The sequence below is a fragment of the Staurois parvus genome, unplaced genomic scaffold (genome assembly GCF_062004578.1).
Source record: "Staurois parvus isolate SC_StPar_1 unplaced genomic scaffold, SC_StPar_1.0 ptg000013l, whole genome shotgun sequence".
Taxonomy (NCBI): domain Eukaryota; kingdom Metazoa; phylum Chordata; class Amphibia; order Anura; family Ranidae; genus Staurois; species Staurois parvus.
The window spans coordinates 14392026-14415179 of record NW_028317809.1 but is presented as its reverse complement, the minus strand read 5'-3'; the positions used below and the strand labels follow the sequence as shown (position 1 = coordinate 14415179).

The following is a 23154-nucleotide window of genomic DNA, read 5'->3' as shown; positions in this document are numbered from 1 at the left end:
TTACTCTGGGTCTCTCCTAACCTCCCTACCAGACTTAAAGGGTCTAGTATGGATTAGGGGAGGGACCCCATGCTTTTTATAAAAAAATGTCAGTCCTGCTGCAGCAGGATCTATACATTGTACAGCCGTGCAACTTTTCAGGTAGTGTAAGGGGACCCCCCAGGCATGACATTTTTTTTTTCTTTACTTTAACCATCACCTGTCCGGCCGTTTTATATAAACGGCCGGGCGGTGGCAGTGCAGGGGCGGGTGGTCGTTTATAAACGGCCTCCCTGCCCCCTGATTGTGCGTGCTCCCTGGGAGCGCGCAGCACCGCGATCCGGTGCCCGCTGTGTCCTCCGGATCACATGCAGTGATCACATGCAGAGTTGAAAGCAGGGGCGGACTGATAACTCATGGGGCCCCCGGGCAATAGGGGATCATGGGGCCCCTGTGTCCTTGCCCAAACTCAAAAAAACCTATGAAAAAGGTACCAGGGGCATTTCATGGGGCCCCCTACTGACCCCGGGCCCTCGGGCAGTGCCCGAGTTTCCAAATGGTCAGTCCTCCCTGGTAGTAAGCAAGAAGTCACTTCTGCCATCATTGCTTACTACGTGTGAAATCTGTGAATGATCACAGAGATCACATGGTACAAGGCTATTCACAACAGCCTTGTACCATGTAACAAGCTGTGACCAATCACAGCTCACACAGTATTTTTCAATGGCTGCAAGAATGCAGCCAGAAAGAAGGAGACACTATACTGCTAGGGTGACAGTATGTAAAAAAAATATATATAAATAATAATATAAAAAAAAATAAAAATGTAAAACATTTTTAAAAATTTTAATTTTTGGTTATAAACTAATTTGGGTTACTGTGTTTTTACTAAAAAGATAAGATAACTGAAAAAATTTTGGCCAAGATTTATGATGAAATAATATTTATTTGCAAAATTTTATAAGAAAAACACTTTTTTCAAAATTTTTGGACTTTTCATTTATATAGCAAAAAAGATCCCAGTGCTGAATAAATACCGTCAAAATAAAGCTTTATCTGTCTCCAGAAGATGCTAAAAAAATTCATATGGGTACAGTGTTGCATGACCGCGCAATTGTCATTCAAGTGTGATAGCGCTGAAAGCTGAAAATTGGCCTGGACAGGAAAGGGGTCAAAGTGTCGGGACTTGAAGTGGTTAAGCAATGAAAAATGACTGCCAGTACTTTTTCAATTTTTTTTTCCACTGATTCATGTCCCTCAGGCAGTACCCGACTCCCCATATGGCCAATAACTTACAAAAAAGCCTTCAAAATGGGCACTTTTGAATTTACCAGTTTAAGTCCCATAGATTTGCATTGTGTTCAAAGTTCGCGGTCGAACTTTTGTTAGGTTTGAGTGTTCAGCCCATCACTAGTTAGTGCCCCCTTTGGGAGTGGATACAGTATTTGCCTTTATTTTTACTCCTCTTAATAAAACATACTACCGTGAAAAAAGAAAAGAAATGTAATAAAAACATTTTTTAAATATATATATTTTTTTCATATTGTCACCAGTCAGTGTTCCTGATCACTGCCGCACCACTTACATGATGACGCTGTACTGCACTGGTGACAGTATATTTAAAAAAAATGGTGAGAAACTTTTTTTTCATTTGTTTTCCAAAAAATTATAACCAAAAAAATTGCAACTTCAAAAAACTCGTCATGCCTCTTACTAAATACTGCAGACTGTCTACTTTCCAAATAGGGGTAATTTTGGGGATATCTGTACCGTCCTGAAATTTTTGGGCCTCAAGAAATGAGATAGACTGCCGGTACATCAGGGATTGATCAATTTTCAGATATATAGTATAGTTTGTGGACTCTATAACTTTCCTACAGACTAAATAATATACACTGATTTCGGTTATTTTCACCAAAAAAATGTAGCAGTATACATTTTGGTCTAAATTTATAAAGAACAATTAATTATTTGCAAAATTGTATAACAGAAATGATGAAAAACTTGTTTTTTGGGAGTTTATTTTCAAAATTTTGGGTCTTTTTCATTTATTTAACAAAAAATAAAAACCCCAGCTGTGATTAAATACCACCAAAAGAAAGCTCTAGTTGTGTGAACAAAATGATAAAGTTTATTTTGGGTACAGTGTTGCACGAGCATGCAATTGTCATTCAAACTGTGAGATTGCTGAAAGCTGAAAATTGGCCTGGGCAGGAAGGGGGTAAAATTGCCCGGTATTGAAGTGGTTAAACGGGTAGCTGCCTTGATTGTTGGTTGTGTTTTGTTTGTTTTTTGACACATAGTTGTGGGATGGCGCTTTCTTATTATAAATTGAGGACATAATGAATACCGCTTGCAGCTATAGCCGCCGCCAGCAATCACATACTACATTTTTGACAGGCTAGTTGCACCCAAGTAGATCGATGAATCAGCTTGGGAACTGTCAGCCTACCCATAGATAGTTGCAAGAAAAAGTATGTGAACCCCTTGGGATTACGTGGAGTTTTGCATGAATTGGGCATAAAATGTGCTCTGAACGTCATCTAAGTCACAACAATAGAAGAACACAGTCTGCTGAACATAATACTACACAAACATTAGATGTTGTCATGGTTTAATTGCACATAACATGTAAACATTCACAGTGCAGGGAGGAAAAAGTATGTGAGGCCCTAGCTTAATGACTTCTCCCAGAGCTAATTGTAGCCAGGAGTGAGCCAACCTTGACTCCAATCAGTGTGATGATAGTGGATGTGTTGGATGTGTTGCTGACAGCTGTCCTGCCCTTAAAAAACACACACCTGTTTTGGGTTTACTGGTTTCAAGAAGCAATGTCTGATGTGAACCATGCCTCGCAGAAAAGAGCTCTCAGAAGACCTACGATCAAGAATTGTTGACTTGCATGAAGCTGGAAAGGGTTACAAAAGTATTGCCAAAAGCCTTGATGTTCATGTGTCCACGGTAAGACAGACTGTGTACAAATGGAGAAAGTTTAGCACTGTTGCTACTCTCCCTAGGCGTGGTCGTCCTGTAAAAATGACTGCAAGAGCACAGCACAGCACGCCTTCTGGAGTGGCCCAGTCAGAGTCCTGACCTCAACCCGATTGAAATGCTGTGGCATGACCTTAAGAGAGCGATTCACACCAGACATCCCAAAAATATTGCTACACTGAAACAGTTTTGTGAAGAGGAGTGGTCCAAAATTACTCCAGATCGTTGTGCAGGTCTGATCTGCAACTACAGGAAACGTTTGGTTGAGGTTATTGCTGCCAAAGGAGGGTCAACCAGTTATAAAGTCCAAAGGTTCACATACTTTTTCCTCCCTGCACTGTGAATGTTTACATGTTATGTGCAATTAAACCATGGCAACATCTAATGTTTGTGTAGTATTATGTTCAGCAGACTGTGTTCTTCTATTGTTGTGACTTAGATGACGTTCAGAGCACATTTTATGCCCAATTTATGCAAAACTTCACGTAATCCCAAGGGGTTCACATACTTTTTCTTGCAACTGTAGATCGAATCTCGTCCATTCCTTGCTAACCTGGCTGAGATTCGATCCATCTATTACTGGCTTATAGCTCTGAAGCTGAAGCTGTGGCAAGCCCCCTGCTGCTTGCTTTATGCACTACATTATTGGCAACGAGATTGCTCACCACATAGGGTCACCTATAGTAATGTTCAGGATGTGGGAGAAGTTGAACTGAAATTCAACTTTGTGTAACTGAGCACCCCAGGTTTCGTGAATTCTGGGGTGCTCTGGAAGGTAACTAAAAGTATGTGTAGGTACTTCTTTTTAATATCCCTAGTGGCTTAGAACAATGAATACAGAGGTTAATTAAAGTGTGCGGTGTGTAACATAAAAGCATTACATCCTATTGTAACATTTGCCAGTATAGTGTGAATCCTGATGTGGTGCAATCACCAACTGGTTTCCTGTAGTGTATTTTATTAAGGTTCCACTTACTTTTGTTTTATTATATTTTTAAATAATACAAGAACAAGGAAAAAGAGAAATTCCGAAACATCCACAAACAAATACATAAATCATATATTGTCCAGAAAGGAAATTATTATTATTATTATACAGGATTTATATAGCACCAACAGTTTGCGCAGCACTTTACAAAATGAAGGTAGACATTACAGTTACAATACAAATTGATACAAGAGGAAACAGAGGGCCCTGCTCGTTAGAGCTTACAATCTAGGAAATAGATATTATGAGTAAAATCAATTAGTAATTATGCCATTCTACTTTCAAATTCATGGTTTAATCTATATTTAGGAATAACATTCCTTAGGATATCTACTCCTGGAATAAAAAAGAAACTATTTTTTTAATGTTTTATATATAAATAAAATGTAATTTTTTACTTTTTAAGGATAAACAACATCTAAAACTGGAAAAAACAAAGTTACTGCAGAAGTGCGCCAATCAGGTAGCAGAAAAAAACAAACTCTGTGATGCTGCGGAGATTCTGAAATCAGAGAATATAGCTCTTAAAGGAAATGTGTTAAACACAGAAGCTACCTTAGACAAGGTAATACTAATCCACAGAAATGCTTAAACCACAATGCTAAATGTTAGGTACAAAATTATGACACTGTGGGGGTTATTTACTAAAACTGGTGAGTGCAAAATCTGGTGTAATGCCAGCCATAGACGGTTTGAAAATCGGACGATTTTTCGTCCGAAAGATTAATCGGACGATTTTCGCACTGTTAGTGGGTTGATTGGTCGGCCAGTTTTCAGGTTTTTTGCACTTTTGGATTATCGGTCATGTTGGAAAATTCGTGGAAAACGACCGATTTTCACGTCAATGATGGCCAAATCGTACCATCGTTTTTACGAAAAAAAATATGCGCATGAGCCGTGACCTGGAAGGAACAGAAGTTTTGGCTTTTATATGGGGTGAACTTTATGACTTGGTTGGCCGATTTTTGTAATCGTTGATGGTTACGTTGGTTTAACAAACAACCGATTTTTCGTTTATCGTTCGAAAAAACGCACTGTTTTCGAGCCGTCTATGGCCTGCATAACTCTGTATAGAAACCAATCAGCTTCCAGGTTTTATTGCCAAAGCTTAATTGAAAAAGCTGAAGCTAGAAGCTGATTTGATACCATGCACAGCTCCACCAGATTCTGAGTGCACCAATTTTAGTAAATATACCCCTGCATGTTTTGATACACATTTCAGAATTTTCATTTGTTAGTTTTTGAGGCATATACATTGTATGCCATTAACCATTAAAGTGGCAATAAACCCGAAACCAACAAACGTTTATATATTGTAGTTTACCAATCATTAGGTGTGGTGTTTGCATCAGTTTTCTGCATCAGTTTTGACCTCCACAGTGCACATAGGTTTAACTTGCTGTGCTTCTGATATAATGGCTTAAAGTGTTACTAAACCCACAACAGTAACATCAGTCTGTATATGCAGTAAAGCATGCTTGTTATACTCACTGTGGAACCTAAGGGGTTAATCCTCTGCATTGTGCAAAAAGGTTGTTGGATCCTTTCTTCTCTGCCCCTCCTCTTGTTGAAATGACCACCTAACACAGACTGAATCCGTAGACACATGCACATGCTCAGTTTGGTGTGTATTGCTAGAGAGGCATTTGTTTTCTTGGGAGGGTGCATGTGATCAGCAAAGGGCCAATCAGCACTGTCCAGACAGAGGGTCAGGCGTTTCACATCCTCCTAGAACAGAAAGAAAACTCCTACAAGCTTTAACCAGTGCTCTGCTGAAGTCACAAGACTGCTCTAACTGCTGATGAGAAACGGTATTTAGCAGTTTATATTTACTAAAAAATTGCAATTCCATGTTCTGTGTACCGTGGGAAACCCAATTATGGTGAATGCAGGGTCCTGGGTTTAGTAACACTTTAAAGAAAATGTGTCAAAGAACTCAATATATATCTGTAGAGCCATTCCTGTGCTTTCAGTTGTGATCATAGTTTCCTATGTGTGTTCCAGAAACACTCAAACCTGAATAGACTCTGCAATGTGTCCTGTGGTATAAGTCTGGGCTCTGACATACCCCCAGCATCTCACAGTGCAATTCTACTGGCCACTTAGGCTCCATGTACACTGCAGCTCACGTTTAGGAGCTGTTCAGCATTTTTTTCAGCAATCCCTGAACTTTCCCTAATGTTTTCCTATGTGTCCATGTACACTGTCGTTTACAGGCAGTTGAGTTTACAGTTGTTTTTTTTAACAAACCAAACTTGCGTTCAGGAGTAGATTTTATCAGTGTTTCAAACGCCAAATGCTTGCAAACGCGTGTAAACGTGGCTAACCGCGTTTATAAGCGTTTGCGTTTGGAACATTTTTTTAACTCTTCCATTTCCAGGTGCTTTCCAGAGCCTTATTTCATCATGAAAAATGCAACAAAGCATTTTCCCAGTACTCAAATGGACTTGGTACACCATACTTTGAGGTTTCACATGAAGGAAAATATGTTAGACACTGCTGCAATAATTTCTGCACAGAAATGAGCTGGAACACATCCAAACACCACAAAAAAAAACCTAATCTCAACAAATACTGCTCTCTCTATTTCTCTCAAAATGTCTGAAATAGTTAATTTTTTACTGTTTTTCAGTACATTCTGGGCATTTTGGAAGGTCTCCTGAGGTTATCTAAAAAAACGCTTCTAAACGCAAACGCTCATAAACGCACATAAAAGCGGTATGCAAACGCGGCTAAACAGATGTTTTTTAACCTACATTTTCCAGCAGTCAGTTTCCATCATTCAGAAGTGTTTTCCAAATGTCCTGGGTACATGGAGCCTAATGCAGGCCATAGACGGGGAGAAAAACGGCCGATTTTTCTTTTAGAAAACGAAAAATCGGTCGTTCAATGGGCCGACGTTACCAGCAATGGTAAAAAAAATTGGCCGATTTTCATCCCGTCTACAGCCGGCAAAAAGTGTCCCTGCAGAGAGCTCCGCTATTTCTGACAGTTCTTTGACAGTTCCTTGACATTTACAGCGGTTGCAACATTGTATCTATTTGTTTCCATTTAGGATACAGATGTTTTTATTCAGAAACAAATAGATACAATGTTGCAACCGCTGTAAATGTCAAAGAACTGTCAGAAATAGCGGAGCTCTCTGCAGGGACACTTTTTGCCGTACTGGAATTCCTCTTATTTTTCATCCTACTTCTTCTTCTTCTTTTTCATCATCATCCTCTTCTTCTTCTTCTTCTTCTTCTTCATCATCATCCTCTTCTTCTTCTTCATCATCATCATCCTCTTCTTCTTCATCATCATCATCATCATCCTCTTCTTCTTCTTCTTCATCATCATCATCCTCTTCTTCTTCTTCATCATCATCCTCTTCTTCTTCATCATCATCATCCTCTTCTTCTTCATCATCATCATCCTCTTCTTCATCATCATCATCCGCTTCTTCTTCTTCTTCATCATCATCATCATCATCATCTTCTTCTTCTTCATCGTCATCCTCTTCTTCTTCTTCTTCTTCATCATCATCATCCTCTTCTTCTTCTTCTTCTTCACCTTCATCATCCTCTTCTTCTTCTTCTTCTTCATCATCATCATCATCATCATCCTCTTCTTCTTCTTCTTCTTCTTCATCCTCTTCTTCTTCATCATCATCATCCTTCTTCTTCTTCTTCATCATCCTCTTCTTCTTCTTCATCATCATCATCCTCTTCTTCTTCTTCTTCATCTTCTTCTTCTTCTTCATCATCATCCTCTTCTTCTTCATCATCATCCTCTTCTTCTTCTTCTTCTTTTTCTTCTTTTTGTCTTCCTCTTGCAGGTCACTGCTCATGCGCAGATTTTGTATCGGTAAAAAATCGGCCGATTTGCCCATCATTGCCGCGAAGATTTTTTTCCAACTTTACCGATAAAAAAAAACGGCCAAAATACCGAAAAACGGCCGAACAAATAGCCCACTAACGATCCGAAAATCGGCTGTTTTTATTTTCGGCCGAAAAATCGGCCGATTTTCGACCCATCTATGGCCTGCATTAGGGGCACACGTTGCAGTGTAGGGAGATATGGCCAGAGCTCCAACTTGGAACTCAAATTGAAATCTGCCTGCTATGTGGGCTCATGTTTTGAGGTTAATTTGCTGTGCAGAAGATGCTGTGAGTATTGTTGGGCAGTTAGTGACTTATATTAGTTGTATGTTTTGGTTTCCATAGTAGGTTTACTGTCTTAAAGATTTAAAGAGTATAAGTCATGGAGTATGTTTCTATACAAGGGATATCCAACCTGCATTTGTTTTAAAAATAAAGACTTTGAATTTTCTGACTATAATAGATCTAACTGAAGATTTTTTTCAACTGTTTCTTATTTGCTGCAGACTTTGTTGCAGCTCTCTGAATGTCAAGCAGTAATCCAGCGCCTGGAACAAGAGATAATGCTCTTGAGGTTACAGCACACACTGGACTTAAAGGCAAGTAAGATTGAGCTACTGTTAATTCAACATTTGTTTGTCTTTTACTTTTAGACTGTGATGTTGTTGGTTTAGGCATGTGAACTGATATTCCTTTGTCTGGAAGGCCTTCAGCATGCCCCCTTCCTATAACAATGTTTATATGATTATATTATATTATCAGTTGCTCTGAGAGGTACTCCCTTAAAATGTTCTGTAGTCCCCTAAAATCTTTTCATAGTCTCTGCTCATAAGGAATTGAAGTGCATACAGTATATCTCAGCAGGGATTCTTAAGAAGGTGTTCCTTGGCTCCCCTCAATCCACTGGATGTGCAGTGAAGGTGACTGTGCCCTCTATTTCCTCATCTTCCTGCAGAATATAGGGGTAAAGGGGATCTTTTTTTATTAAATCAAGAACAGTAAAATATCCAGAAAGGATGGTATGCTGCATCAGATGGCAATTTCACAAATCCTATTTGTGTCCTGTGTCTTTCACCACAGTATGTGCTTGTTAATACATTAGCAGGTGTCATTAGCATGTGTTACTGTCCTCTAACTGGGATATATTACTACACTCCAGCTGCCTTTTTCTTTCAGATGTAGAAAATAACTTTGCACACTTTGGCACATGAGGGTTATGCTTAATTTTATCATTGCATTATATTTGCACAAAATTTGGGACATTTGGTATGCAGAATATTCACTTTAAGCCTATATTCACATGTGTAGCCAGGCAAATTAAAGGCACTTTGTGTGCGTATATACACGTGACTTGTAGTATAGGATCAGCATTGTACAGTTTTATCCCTGTAAACCTTTAAAGGAAATCTATGCTCATAGCATACAGTTTTATTTTATAACATCTGCATTGTAATATCACTTATCAATACTAACAATATCTATATTTGACATTCCAATACAAGCTTACTTGAAAAATCTCCTTTAATGTTGTTGAAGGTAAATCGTTCCAATGGGACACAGATGGCAAAAAATAAATTGACAGGTGTTATAACCCTCCCTTACTCTATCAAAAATGAAAAAAGTTTTGCCTATAGTTCTACTTTAATATCTCCTCTCCTATGATTTTCCTTTCTGGTGGGAAAACAACCCCATTTTGTTCTTATCTCAGCTTCTCCCTGATTCTTTTGTACACTTGAAGAATGGGGATGAGAGATTCTCAGATACTCAGATATTTTTATTAAAATAGTTCTCTTTACAACATCAGCTCTATATATTGATGATGAATGTTGTTGCCATGTACCTTTCTGTTGTACCACTGTTTGCCATTTCCAGATTTGATGGATGCATCTCGCACTTCCGAAAAAGCCTTAATAAAAATGTATTCTTTTAAATATAGTAATTTTATGGAGTGGTTAAATCCTTAATCTCTGATATTAAAATTATAATGTGATCCATGGTCTAAACTGTTTCTAATAATACCAGAGTCGCATTGGGGGTTATTTACTAAAACTGGAGATTGCAAAATCTGCTGCAGCTCTGCATAGAAACCAATTAGCTTCTAGGTTTTATTGTCAAAGCTTAACTGAACAAGCTGAAGTTAAAAGCTTATTGGCTACCATGCACAGCTGCACCAGATTTTGCGTGTTCCAGTTCCAGTAAATCTCCCCCCATTGTCAATAATTAATTGTTCTGTATCCAATGGCAACCTAACAGCACTCAATAGCATCCACCAAATATCTGTTAACCCAGAAATATAACAATATTGAAGTATGTCATGAAAAGCCTCCAGATCTTTGGTTGCACCCAGCCAGGCTGTCTTCTCCATCCAGATGGAATATGGACATCCACCAGCATCTTCTTCTCTATATCAACAGAACCCAACCAAGAAATCTGATCTGCACAGTCACTGAAATGTGCCAGCATGCAGCAGGCCATGTGGCAGTTCTAGAGGATATCCTTTTCCACCTAAAGTTTGATGATAGCCTTTCTGGATGTAGCCAGATATCTGGAGGTTTTTTAACATTTTTCAGTATTCTATGATGTTGCAGATGGCTAGCAACAAAGGGAATATATATATATATATATACACTATATTGCCAAAAGTATTGGGGCGCCTGCCTTTGCACGCATATGAACTTTAATGGCATCCCAGTTTCAGTATGTAGGGTTCAATATTGAGTTGGCCCACCCTTTGCAGCTATAACAGCTTCAGCTCTTCTGGGAAGGCAGTCTACAAGGTTTAGGAGTGTGTCTATGGGAATGTTTGACCATTCTTCCATTTGTGAGATCAGGCACTGATGTCACTTGAGAAAACCTGGCTCGCAGTCTCCGCTCTAATTCATCCCAAAGATGTTCTATCGGGTTGAGGTCAGGCCAGTCAAGTTCCTCCACCCCAAACTCGCTCGTCCATGTCTTTATGGAGCTTTCTGTGTGCACTGTTGTGCTGTCATGTTGGAACAGAAAGGGACCACCCCAAAACTGTTCTCACAAAGTTGGTAGCATGAAATTGTCCTATATGTCTTGGTATGCTGACGACTTAGGAGTTCCCTTCACTGGAACTAAGGGGCCAAGCCCAACCCCTGAAAAACATCCCCACACCAACAACCCCCCCCCCCCCACCACCACCACCAAACCTTACACTTGGCACAATGCAGTCAGGCAAGAATCGTTCTCCTGGCAACCGCTAAACCCAGACACCTCCATCAGATTGTCAGACAGAGAAGCATGATTTGTCACTCCAGAGAACATGTCTCCAGTGCTCTAGAGTCCACTGGCGGCATGCTTTACACCACTGTATCCGACGCTTTGCATTGCACTTGGTGAGGTAAGGCTGGATGCAGCTGCTCAGCCATGGAAACCAATTCCATGAAGCTCTCTACACACTGTTGTTGTGCTAATCTGAAGGACATGTGAAGTTTGGAGGTCATTAGCTATTGTCTATGCAGATAATTGGTGAAGTCTGCACACTATGCGCTTCAGCATGCGCTGACCCCGCTCTGTCATTTTACGTGGCCTACCACTTTGTGACTGAGTTGCTGCTGTTCCCAGTTGCTTCCACTTTGTTATAATACCACTAACAGTTAACCATGGAATATTTAGTAGCAAGGAAATGTCACGGATGCACTTATTGCACAGGTGGCAACCTATCACGGTACCACGCTTGAATTCACTGAGCTACTGACCCATTCTTTCACAAATGTACAGTATGTAGAAGCAGTCTGCATACCTAGGTGCTTGATTTTATTCAATTGTGGCCAGGTGGTGATTGAAATACCTGAATCCAGTGATTTGGAGGGATGTCCAAATACTTTTGGCAATATAGTGTGTGTATATATATATATATATATATATATATATATTTATATATATCTTCTTTTTCTTTATAGGAGCTCAGAGGTCCATTTTCATCTGAGACATGTGCCAAACCAACGCATCAAATAGCTTCAGAATCTTTCCTTCAGCGATGTGATGTTCCTGTACGTGAATATAATTTGCTGGTGAAATCATGCCCTAAAGTCATCATGTCTACACAGGTAAAATTAGATCTGTCTTTGTATTTTAGTTACCAGGGCACTAAATGTGTGTAATCTATTGTGAACCTAGTACTTTTTTTATTTCTTTAATACATTGGGAAAACCTGAATATTTTCATAAGTCATTTCTATTATAATCTAACTCTACTAAAAACTAAACTAAGTAAAAACAATTATCTTGCAAAGTGTAACTTCCCTCGCAAAGCGAACAGGCTGTTAAGAAAAATAAACCCCATAGGGTAAATGTTCACTGTCAAATTTTGGGAAAATTTTGGGTGACAACATGGACAAATTAATTCCCTAAAATTGAACATTGATGCATCACAAGGAACATCTACAGTATGTGTGCCTTTTGTGGCAGCCCTAATAGCTCTTCTCACTGAAAATCATAATAAAGGTTATTTTAGTTCTTTTGTAATTTTTTTTTCAGCTGATTATTTTTATTGAAAAGTTTTTCAATTACACATCATAGAAAATTAAGTTCTTTAATATTTTAAGAATGACTGATTGCTTTTTGATGGAGTGAATGTTTTTTCTTTTAACAGTGGAGTTGTAGAAATGTTCTCTTAATTTCAGTAAGACCTGTTTTTTGCTGACACTCGTTGCTTACTGTTTCAGCCATCTGTTAATTATAACATGGTGGAACCCACTGTGGAAGCAATCAATCTTTCAGACGGCTTACCTTTTGCGTCCTTTAAAGATGAGGCACTTCTGAAACTGAGTAGGAAAGCTGACCATACGTCAACCCATATTTCCAAGTAAGAGTAAATAACTTTCTAGTTGTAATTGAATCCTTTCTTTTTACTACTAGAGATGCATAGTTGTAGTACACTGTCAGTTTCTTTTGGATTTGTGTTAAAGTGGAAGTGCTGAATCTCTTTTTATATTATTTTATTTTATGAATCTTATATTGTTTCTTGCAAACGGGATAAATTTTATGCAATTTTAGTTAATTAAGTAGTTTTAAGTAAATTGTAATCAGAGGCATTAGCACCTTATTAATTAGGTGGTTCAAGAAAATATAAAAAAACTAAATATATATATTTGTTAGAAAAGTGTGCTTGGTTCAGGCACATGTTCCAGGGATATAGATGCTTCATAGAATCTCTTGTCAGGTGCCTTGGAGGGGTGAGTTCAGACACTGATCACTGGCCATAGAGAATTCTGAGAGAGCTGTTGTTTTCTAGTGCATTCAGTGTATGGGCATGTAGTCCTGAGGCAGTAGTGAGCAAATTGCCGCCATGGGAAACAGGGTGCAGAAAGATAACTGTCAGTGCAGGACAGGTGTTAGTATAGGGGTAAAGAGGCCCTGTTACTAAATTAAAAATTGCAGGTAAAGCACAGAAAACCCAAGTCCTGAAAATGCTTGCTTGTAGTGTTTTTTCTTTCCATAAGTCATTTTTTCTGCAATGTGTCTTGCTAGAGAATTTAACTACTTCAGTAGATTCAATTTCCTTGCTTAGCCCTCTCCTATTCTATGAGTGTAATTATTACTGTCTGTGCTGCCCCAACTCCTCTGCCCCTCCCTTCACCTCCCTGCATAACATTTTATGTAGCTGCTGGGGGAGGAGCAAATGGTGAATACTGTAGAACAGGGGTGTCAAACTGGTGGCCCTCCATCTGTTGCGAAACTACAATCCCATCATGCCTCTGCCTTTGAGAGTCATGCTTGTAACTGTCAATCTTGCAATGCCTCATGGGACTTGTAGTTTGGAAACAGCTGGAGGGCTTCCAGTTTGACACCTGTGCTATAGAGTAACAACTTTGTGTCTGGTGTGGCTGCTGTTATCATATCCAAGATGGTGTTGCCCAGGAAGCAATCTCAAGGCTTTAAGATGTCTACGTAACAGAGGCTTTTACAGGTAAATACTAGGCATAAAATAAATAATACACATAAATGCTAAATATACACATAACCTTTTGCAAATATTTTGGTTGAAAAAAGGGTCAGACCAGATATTTATCGATTAAATAATTTGCCTAACCGTTGCTTAACACTACTCGCAGAAGGACAGAAAAGCCAATAATCATGAAAACCTTCCCAGTTTTATATTCATTTAATTAAAAATACCGTCTTCAAATCTAAACCATAAATCCAGTCTGAGACATCTGGTTAAATAGAGAAAAGATGAGTATGTGGGTTGTGGTCTGCAGGCATCACAACAAAGAGGGGCATTATGTTACTCAGCATAGGATGTATTCATAGAAAGCAGTGATAGGGACATTACATTCACTATAAAATCATGTCATCCACTGAACAGCAGAAAAATGTCCCTATCACTGGTCTCTGTGAATGCATCCTATACTGTGTATCGGCCATTGCTGTTCATTATAATGTCCCTCTTTGTTGTGATGTCTGCAGTGGATGTATAGGACATTTAAACAGAAGGCAATGCCAAGGACATTATGCTAGCTTAGCAGCATATAGTAGGAACACACAAATCAATCTATGTGAGGATCAGTCAGTTAACTGGTAAAATAGTCCTTACAATTCTCTTCTGGTTCAGTAGAGTGGCAATAGACCCCCAAGACCAGTGCTTCAAAAGATAGTATGCTACTTTCTATTTGATGGATCATGCCAGTGGGTCAGAGATTCTAGATCCATATTCCCCAGTGCAAAAATGCAGATTACCACCTAGAAGTCACCTAGAGGAAAGGCCATGCCCTTTGAAATCATGGTTGGATTTTCATTACTGGAACCTAGCTTTCCTAGAGGTGAGACACTTTACACCATTTCATTCATTATTGAACTGGTAAGGAGCTTTAAAGGGTGTTTACTTTTAGAGGGGAATGTGCTGACCAATAGGAATAGAATGGCATCCCAGAAGAAAGGAGATATTCTGATTGGTTGGTGCGTTCACATGGCTGAGCTGACCAATGTCCGCTCGCCATTGCGAGCAATATGATGGTTACAGGTTTCAGGGCTGCTAGTGCAGTGTAGAGTGTAGGGATTATCTTATCTAAAAGTTAACTTACCCTTTAAGTGATGAGGAAAAGCTTAGGTGCTTTTGTGGCCTTCATGTTTACAGCCTCCTATGCAGCTTAGACTGAGAATCATGCATTATAATAATGTTTACGATATTTTAACGCGTCTCAGCGCAGATGCCGTGATACTTGTGCTGTGGTGTAATCAGTTTTTTATGAACAACCTGAAAATATTTTAATGAAATGTTAGCTTACTTTATATCCTTTGCTTGTAGGGAGCTAACTTTGCACACAACTGATCTCGAAGATAAAATTTGTTCCTTATCACCTACTGGCTCTGGTAAGTTTACAGATGGATTACATAATTTTTTTGTATGATTTATGTAGTGACATTGCAAATTTTCAGCTGTAGAGGTAGAAGAGCTGATTGTCCTTAAAGTGGAGTTCCAGCCGTTTTTGTGTTTATTAAAAGTCAGCAGCTACAAAAACTGTAGCTGCTGACTTTTAATAAACACACAATTATCTGTCCCAGGGTCCAGCAATGTTCTCACCCGTGCCATCCCTTCTGTCCTTCTTCTTTTCACGGCACTGGCATCTGAACTGTGGGCACCAGGCTGTAACAGGTTGCAGCTTCACAGCCGGGTGCCCATTGTGCATGCGTGAGTCATGCTGCGCATCTTGATTGGTCTGGCAGTCTCCTGGGACCTGTGAAGGTTCCCAGGAGACTGCGGGAGGAAAGAAGGGGCCAAATTTCTGATTCACTTCACCATGGAGAACGAAGCCGTAAGTGGGAGCGGGTACCTTTCAAAACCAGGTACCCGCTCCCCCCCAAAAGCTGCCAAATATGGCAGTGGAGGGGGGGAGGATGCAAACAAGTGGAGCTTCCACTTTTGGGTGGAACTCTGCTTTAACATAAAGTATTAGTTTCATGTAACATATCTTTGTGTCTGGCTCTTCTCCATAACATAGGAGGGGGCTGGTCTGTAGAGCATATAGATAGGTAGGAACAATGCAGGCTGATAGCAGTGCAGCACAGGCAAAAGTTATCATCTCACAAGATTTCTGACAGGATTAACAGGTATTTTTTTCACATATGCAAAACCCTTTCAGTGGTAAATTTAAGAGACCAAAAGGGACAAATAAGAGACATTCATTGTTAGAGTTTAGGAATGAATGAATCAGGGGCAGACTGACAACTCATGGGGCCCCCCGGGCAATAGGGGATCATGGGGCCCCTGTGTCCTTGCCCAAACTCAAAAAAGCCTATGAAAAAGGTACCAGGGGCATCTCATGGGGCCCCCTACTGACCCCGGGCCCTCGGGCAGTGCCCGAGTTTCCAAATGGTCAGTCCCCCTCTGGAATGAATGAATGTACTCTGATTTATAACATCTGTCATTATATAATACCAGGCTGACTGTGTTTTGAGTTTGGATAATGATGCCCCTTGCCATGAAAAATACCTGTTTGAGTTGTGTTAGATTTAATTAGTGGTCATAAAACTATATATGGGATATTGAGTTGAGTGAACTCTGTGGGCTATGCGCACAATACTTATGAAAAGCCAAAGCTGGAGTGGTGGCATACTTAACTGGTTATTTCAGGTTAACCTGGTTGCGTTTCTAATTACTGCCTTTCTAGTTTCTCATCTTGGCTTTGATTTAAGATTGTGTTCTTTTTGCCTGATCTGACCTTGTATTGTATTTGTATTGCCTTGCTTTAACGTTTGTTACCTGTCGTTATTCTTTCATCTCCTTCTATCATCTACTATTGTACTAATTATTGTAATGCCCAGTTCTTAAGCTGGCCATACATGGTTCGAATGATTCAGCAAGGACCAGCTGAAATTCAAATCATCTGGGTAGATTGTATCTAATTCGATTGTTGTATGACTTGGGTACAATCAGCCTGTCAGATTTTCCATGTGATTATTGCCAGCGGCTATAGCAGTTAGCAATACTCATTCTGTTCTCCTGGCAGGGACGGCTCCCCGCACTCCCCCACTGGGAGAGCACAATAGCTCCACGGAAGGGATTCCCCCATCAACATTAACCCATGGTTGCAGGAAAGAATTCTGGTATGTTACAGACAAGAAGTAGCAAAAACTTTGTTTGGCATAGAGTAGAGTGGCGTTATGTGGCCCAGTTGTGCTCTATATTTGTGAGATGGTGCATCCCCAATACAAAAAGCCAAATAAAATATTATGGCAATAATATTAGGCAAATATATATTTTATTGAGTTTAAAAAACAAGAAAAGATAAGGAACAACCAAATTCAAAAGCATAGCCACAAACAGGTATACAGCAGCGTTCAGAGGGGAATGACAATAAAATATATGATAGAGGCATAACATTAAAAAAATATATAATGTGGACATTCTATAAATGAAGACCTGGACCCATAGAATGACCCATGTGGACTATGTAAAAAGAGGCAAATGGGATTATAAAAGTTATCCAGGAGTTTTTATAGGGATCCAATGTGAATCTCTGGAATACTGCTGAGTAAAGTACCAGTACAAGAAAAAAGAACAAAAAAGAGTCCATATTATTATTATTATACATTATTTATATAGCGCCAACGGTTTGCTCAGCGCTGTACACTACAATGGGAGACAGTACACGAGACAGTACAGTAACAATACAATTCGATACACGAGGGGTTCGAGGGCCCTGCTCCTTGGAGCTTACAATCTAAGAGGGAGGGGATAGTGGTACAAGAGGAGATAGCTGTGGGGGATGGAGTGGTAGGAAGAGTGGAGGAGATCGGCAATTAGCTGAGGGCAGGGTAGGCTTCCCTGAAGAGATGGGTCTTCAGGGTGCGTCTAAAGGAGAGGAGGGTAGGTGATAGTCTGATGGATTGGGGTAGGGAGTTCCAGAGGATGGGGGAAGCCCTGGAGAAGTCCTGGAGACAGGCATGGGAGGAGGAGACCAGGGAACTAGAGAGTAGGAGGTCTTGTGAGGAGCGGAGAGTACGTTTAGGGTGGTATTTGGATATCAGGTCGGTGATGTAGTTTGGGGCAGTGTTATGAACAGCTTTCTACGTCAAAGTTAGCATTTTGAATTTGATCTGTTGGGCAATCGGAAGCCAGTGGAGGGATTGGCAGAGGGGGGTGGCGGATATGGAGCGGTTAGTAAGGTGGATGAGTCTGGCCGCAGTATTCAGGATAGACTGAAGCGGGGATAGCCTGTGGGGAGGTAAGCCGGTGAGGAGGGAGTTGCAATAGTCAAGTCGTGATATGATAGGGAGTGGATGAGTTGCTTAGTAGTTTCCGGGGTTAGGAACGGACGTATTTTGGAGATGTTGCGGAGGTGGAGTCTACATGAGTTTGTCAGTGATTGGACCTGGGGTTGGAAAGACAGGTTGGAGTCTAGGATGACACCTAGTACTCTGGCCTGTGGGGTGGGACTGATGGTGGCATTGCTGGACATGATGGAGAAGTCAGGAGGGGGGGGTGCGAGCTGGGGGGAAAACTAGGAGTCCATAGAAAAGGAAGGAGAGCAATCAAGATGCGGCTGGGAGATATAAAGAATGAACAAACGGGAAAAGAGATAGAAGCAGGAGAGGGTCTTGGTAGGCACGCAAGAGTCCATAAAAAAACCTACAAACAATAGATGTCAAGGTTAAGTGAAACCCATAGGATCGGAAGGAAGCAGATAATATTGTCCTAACGTTCAAGGCACCTAAAAAAGGCTCTATTATCTGGTCCTGGTGGTAATGCACTACTACAAATGAAATAGTAACCCCATGACTGCATACCTATGTTTTTACCACTGAGTGAGTCTATGGCCACCTTCTTGATTTTTTTTGAGGACTAAGAACAAACATCTTTGCTATAGAATAACTGTGTTTGTTGTGTGGGAATTTTTTGGCAATCCTTGTATGTTCCTTCTCCATTTGCCTTGAAAAGATATGTGCAGCCCCCTGGACCTCTTGTTTTTAAACACAGGCTGACATTATGTTAACATATCACACAATGTGATAGTCTACTACTCTACCCCTAAGCCATTTGTCAACAATTTGACATGTTTTGGATGATATAAATATTTGACACATGTAACTAGGAGGAGTAGTTCTATAACATTAGAAATGTGAGCTGAATGGAGGTTTGAAACTATATTGCCAGTCAACGCTGTTTATTATTGCCATTTTATTAATTTCTGTAGTAAAAGCTTTCTGTTTTTTTCATGTCTATTTGGGTACCTTGAAAATCTCATTTAAAAAGAATATTTTTGGCTCTGTTATAGAGTGATGTTTTAGATAGAGAAGGATTAAAACCCTTGTCAATTTTTTGTTTTAATACAAACTGCCTATGAGAGGAATTTCCCTTATCCCGTTGGGGATAGGAAGTGAAGACAAAATTTACCCAATGAAGTACTTACAAAAAAAAAGTGTCAGGGATTTCTCATATTTCTCCACTCCATCAAAAAACAGAAAATATAAACATGACATGATGGGGGTTCTAATCCTTTTCCACTCTTGGCTTAGAATGAGATATGACTGACCGAAATCATTGCAGTTTCCTTTTAAAGTATAAGTGCAGTTTTAAACAAAACTTAGTATCCTACATCTCTGTTTGCCCTCCTCATCTAAGTCAATGCCAATGCAGTTTTCAGACCTCAGATGCCAACAAATCCAGAAGGCTAGGCAAACACGGCACTTATTTATGCCACTAGATCAGAGCAAGCACGTTTTGCTGATAATAATTACTGCTTTCTCAGCCCTTAGCTATACCATATTCTGTGAAATATTTAATTTTATTTATGTCTTTTAATTGTGACTTTATTTTTACAAAGACCACATTTTAGCAAGCCCTTGTTATACCTCATCTTTAATGAAGCATTATAAAAGCCAAGAAATTCGACCTAGATCTCCAGTGTATTCACTGTTGACAGCTCCAGCCAGTGAAACTGATATCTGTGACACATTGGACCAAAATCGCTTTCTTGAAACAATCTACGCTAATAACATTGTGCATGGTATGTCATTTTTTTATGAATATTACTCTCGTTTTATTTTCTAAGCTTATTTGTAGTGAAAAGCACTATTTTTAAATTAATCTCTAACCATGATGGAGATTTTTAGAAAATAACAATGGGTCCAGTTTGACTGTCTCAGCTCCTCATCCCAAAGATGTATATATTGTAAACAAAAAGAGGAGTAATGGGATTTTAACAATGCTGAAAGTCTCCCCCTCAGAAAAAACTCATAAGAACTATATCATAAAACAAAGAATTTTATTATAATGCATTAAAATGTCTTGGGGTGAATACCCCTAAAAACAGGTACTGTATAAGAAAACTACAAATTAGCCACCCCTTCCAACATCATCTTTTCCCACATATAGATAGATCATATAATATGTGAAACACAAATATATACAAAACCCAAAAAGGTCATAAACCAGAGGGGGAGAAGATCAAATTGATGTGGATTGTTGACCCAATGCGTTTCGCATAAAGCTTCTTCAGGGCTTCAGGAAATGCAAGTGGCTGTGGCTGAAAAAGAGAAAAACATCACAATAATATACAAATATACAAACCAATATTATATATCCAAAAACAAATAACATATACAAGCAAGAAAAACAGAAGAAACATTCACTTACAACTTACAACAATAGCCCTCAAAGGGTGCCTAACCTACAGTAGGCTGATGGATGCCAACATATACGACTGAGGTCAGAGGTAAAAAAAGGTGGAGCATTTGGGTAGGTACAATGCCCAATGGTCCAGACCGGATAGAATAACGGGCCGTGCAAGGAGAGACCATAAAATGCTCCACTGATGGCCCCTCAGATGATACTAAACAAAAACAACACATGAGAGGGTTTTGTTTACATAATAGAGATTTTACCGTTATCTCCCATAGGGAAGATTACCCTTTATTACCTGTCCCAGAGACACAACAGGAAGTCAGAGAGAATACTGTCTTAGGTGCCACCGAAACAGGCGTCCCCACTGGATTATTTTCCCTTTCCTCCTGTTTTGGTGTCAGCTGTAAAATTTGGATTCCCACTCCCTTAAAAAAATCTAAAATAAAACCGGTTTGACTAGAGGTACATTTTAACTGTCATTTATTTACTATTAACCATTTCAATACCGGGCAATTTTACACCTTCCTGCCCAGGCCAGTTTTCACGTTTCAGCGCTCTCACACTTTGAATGACAATTGCGCGGTCATACAACATTGTACCCAAACTAAAATTTTATCATTTTCTTCACACAACTAGAGCTTTCTTTTGATGGTATTTAATCACCACTGGGGTTTTTATTGTTTGCTAAATTAACAAAAAAAGACCAAAAATTTTGAAAAAAAGTTTTATTTTTCAAAATTGTCCGAGGTACACGGCCGGTGACAGATCGCGCCGCTACGCGGCTCTGCAACCGCACAAACTGCGCATGGCGTATACCCCGGAAAGCTACAGCATTTTTGTGGCCGCCAAACGGCTATAGGCCGGGTGGCTAATGGTTAAAGAGGAGTTTAACTTGATAAAAGGTAGAATTTTTTTTGCTAGAAAAGACTTTACATGTCTTTTCTGTCAGGAAAATTATTTTACCTGTTGCTAGCAATCTTTTCTTTTAGTGTATACTGCCTGTTGCCTATGTACAGTGCAGTGTACACTCTTGGCATCTTTCAGATGCCATAGTGCCGAGTCAAGTGGCATGATAATAATGAAAATTAACCACATCAGTATGCGTTCATTTCACGCTAGTTCTATAACTAATTTCCAGTCTACTTTTTACATTTTTATACACCTTTTATTTGAAATTGTGTTTTAATAAACACTCTGCTCTACATTTTATTATAGACTGGCAAATAGACAATAATATCTTTTTATTTTATTTTTTTTAATGCAGTAAATGTATCTGACAATTACAGTATTGAACAGACAGTATGGTGTGACAGCTAACACAGCATGTAATGATAATTCTGTAATAGGGAACTATTAGGATTAAAGCGTAAGTAAAGCCATATTTTTTCATTTTGAATAAAATGGGAATTTGGTAGAACCACTGATGGGTCTTTATTGTAAGAGTAACAGAATGTGCTCCACCAAATATATAAAGTGCCAGGAAAAATAAGTGGAAAATATAAATTAAATATCTAGAGTGCACATTTAATAGTGCATGGTTCATAAACTATATAAAAAGACTCTTAATAAAGACTCTAAATAAAGTGCAATAGTGCTATATGATCAGGGCTTAATATTTCGAGTCTAGACCTACTAACCAGGCACAAACCTTACTCTACCACCAGTTGCCCTACCCAACCTTGCCCAGGTCCGCCTCCAACCCCACCCCGGACCCATCCCCCAGCCCTGCCCCCAACCACGCCCCCTTAAAGCTTATGAAATTACATTTTTCTTTAGAATAAACTTTATTCTAAAGAAAAATGTAATTTCATAAGCTTTAAGAGAGAAAGAGAGAGAGGGGGTATAGAGAGAGGGAGGGAGGTCAGAGAGAGGGGGTGTGAGAAAGAGGGAAGGGAGTCAGAGAGAGGGGATGAGAAAGAGAGAGGGGGGGTGAGAGAGAGGGAGGGGAGTTATAGAGAGGGGGGGTGAGAGATCCCTAGCCTGTCCCTGTCTGCAGTTCCTCCTGTGCCTCCTTGTCCCAGTACCCATCTGCTGTGTGTGATAAGGTGTGTGTGATGCTCAGTACGATACCTTCCATGCCAGCAGGATGTGCATGATAGCCAGCAGCGGGCAGGGTCTGGTCTTGCTCTTGGTGAAGACAGGAGGTGCTCTACTCCATCCAGCAAATCTATGTGAAGTGAGATGGAGCGGTCCCTGGCTGCCTGCACCTCCAGTCCGTCCCCATTCTCTGGGATCCCGGTAAGTCTATCTTCCGATCCCAGGAGCAGAGAGGAGGTTGTGTGAGGGGGTGCGCATGCGCCCAACATCACCATAGCAACATCTGACGCCGCAGTGGCCATCGGACAGCTAGACGAGCCACAGGACACAAGTACTAGGGGAGGCGGGAGAACCTCATACAGTACAGTTGATAGGTCAAAGAAAAGGGAGTGATAGAAGGTGCAGGAGCGGTCAGTAATGGGCAAGGAGTAGCCAACAATAACACTCACCCCCATGTTATTTCCACTCGCCAAATGCGAGCAGGTGAGTGGAAATCTTAAGCCCTGCTATATGAAGATATTGGGGGAGATTTACTAAAACTGGTGCACACAGAATTTGGTGCAACTCTACATACTAACCAATCAGCTTCTAAGTTTTTTTTTAACAAGCTGAAGTTAGAAGGTAATTGCTTACTATGCCCCGCTGCACTACATTCCATGTGCACCAGTTCTATTAAACTCCCCCATTTTGTTGTGCAATATACAAAAC

At 39.9% G+C, this 23154-nt stretch overlaps 1 protein-coding gene across 2 annotated transcripts in view; it reads left to right on the top strand.

Annotated features, from left to right (window-relative positions):
- Positions 1-23154, top strand: part of CCDC158 (coiled-coil domain containing 158) — a 123025-nt gene that overhangs the window by 84464 nt on the left and 15407 nt on the right. Inside the window, exons 16-21 of one of the 2 annotated variants that reach the window (XM_089675972.1) lie at positions 4365-4523; positions 8325-8417; positions 11745-11891; positions 12509-12648; positions 15091-15155; positions 19610-19792. In XM_089675972.1, the coding sequence (XP_089532098.1) occupies positions 4365-4523; positions 8325-8417; positions 11745-11891; positions 12509-12648; positions 15091-15155; positions 19610-19792 (787 nt within the window). The remainder of the gene's footprint in view (positions 1-4364; positions 4524-8324; positions 8418-11744; positions 11892-12508; positions 12649-15090; positions 15156-19609; positions 19793-23154) is intronic. The other variant, XM_089675984.1, reaches the window with a different exon arrangement.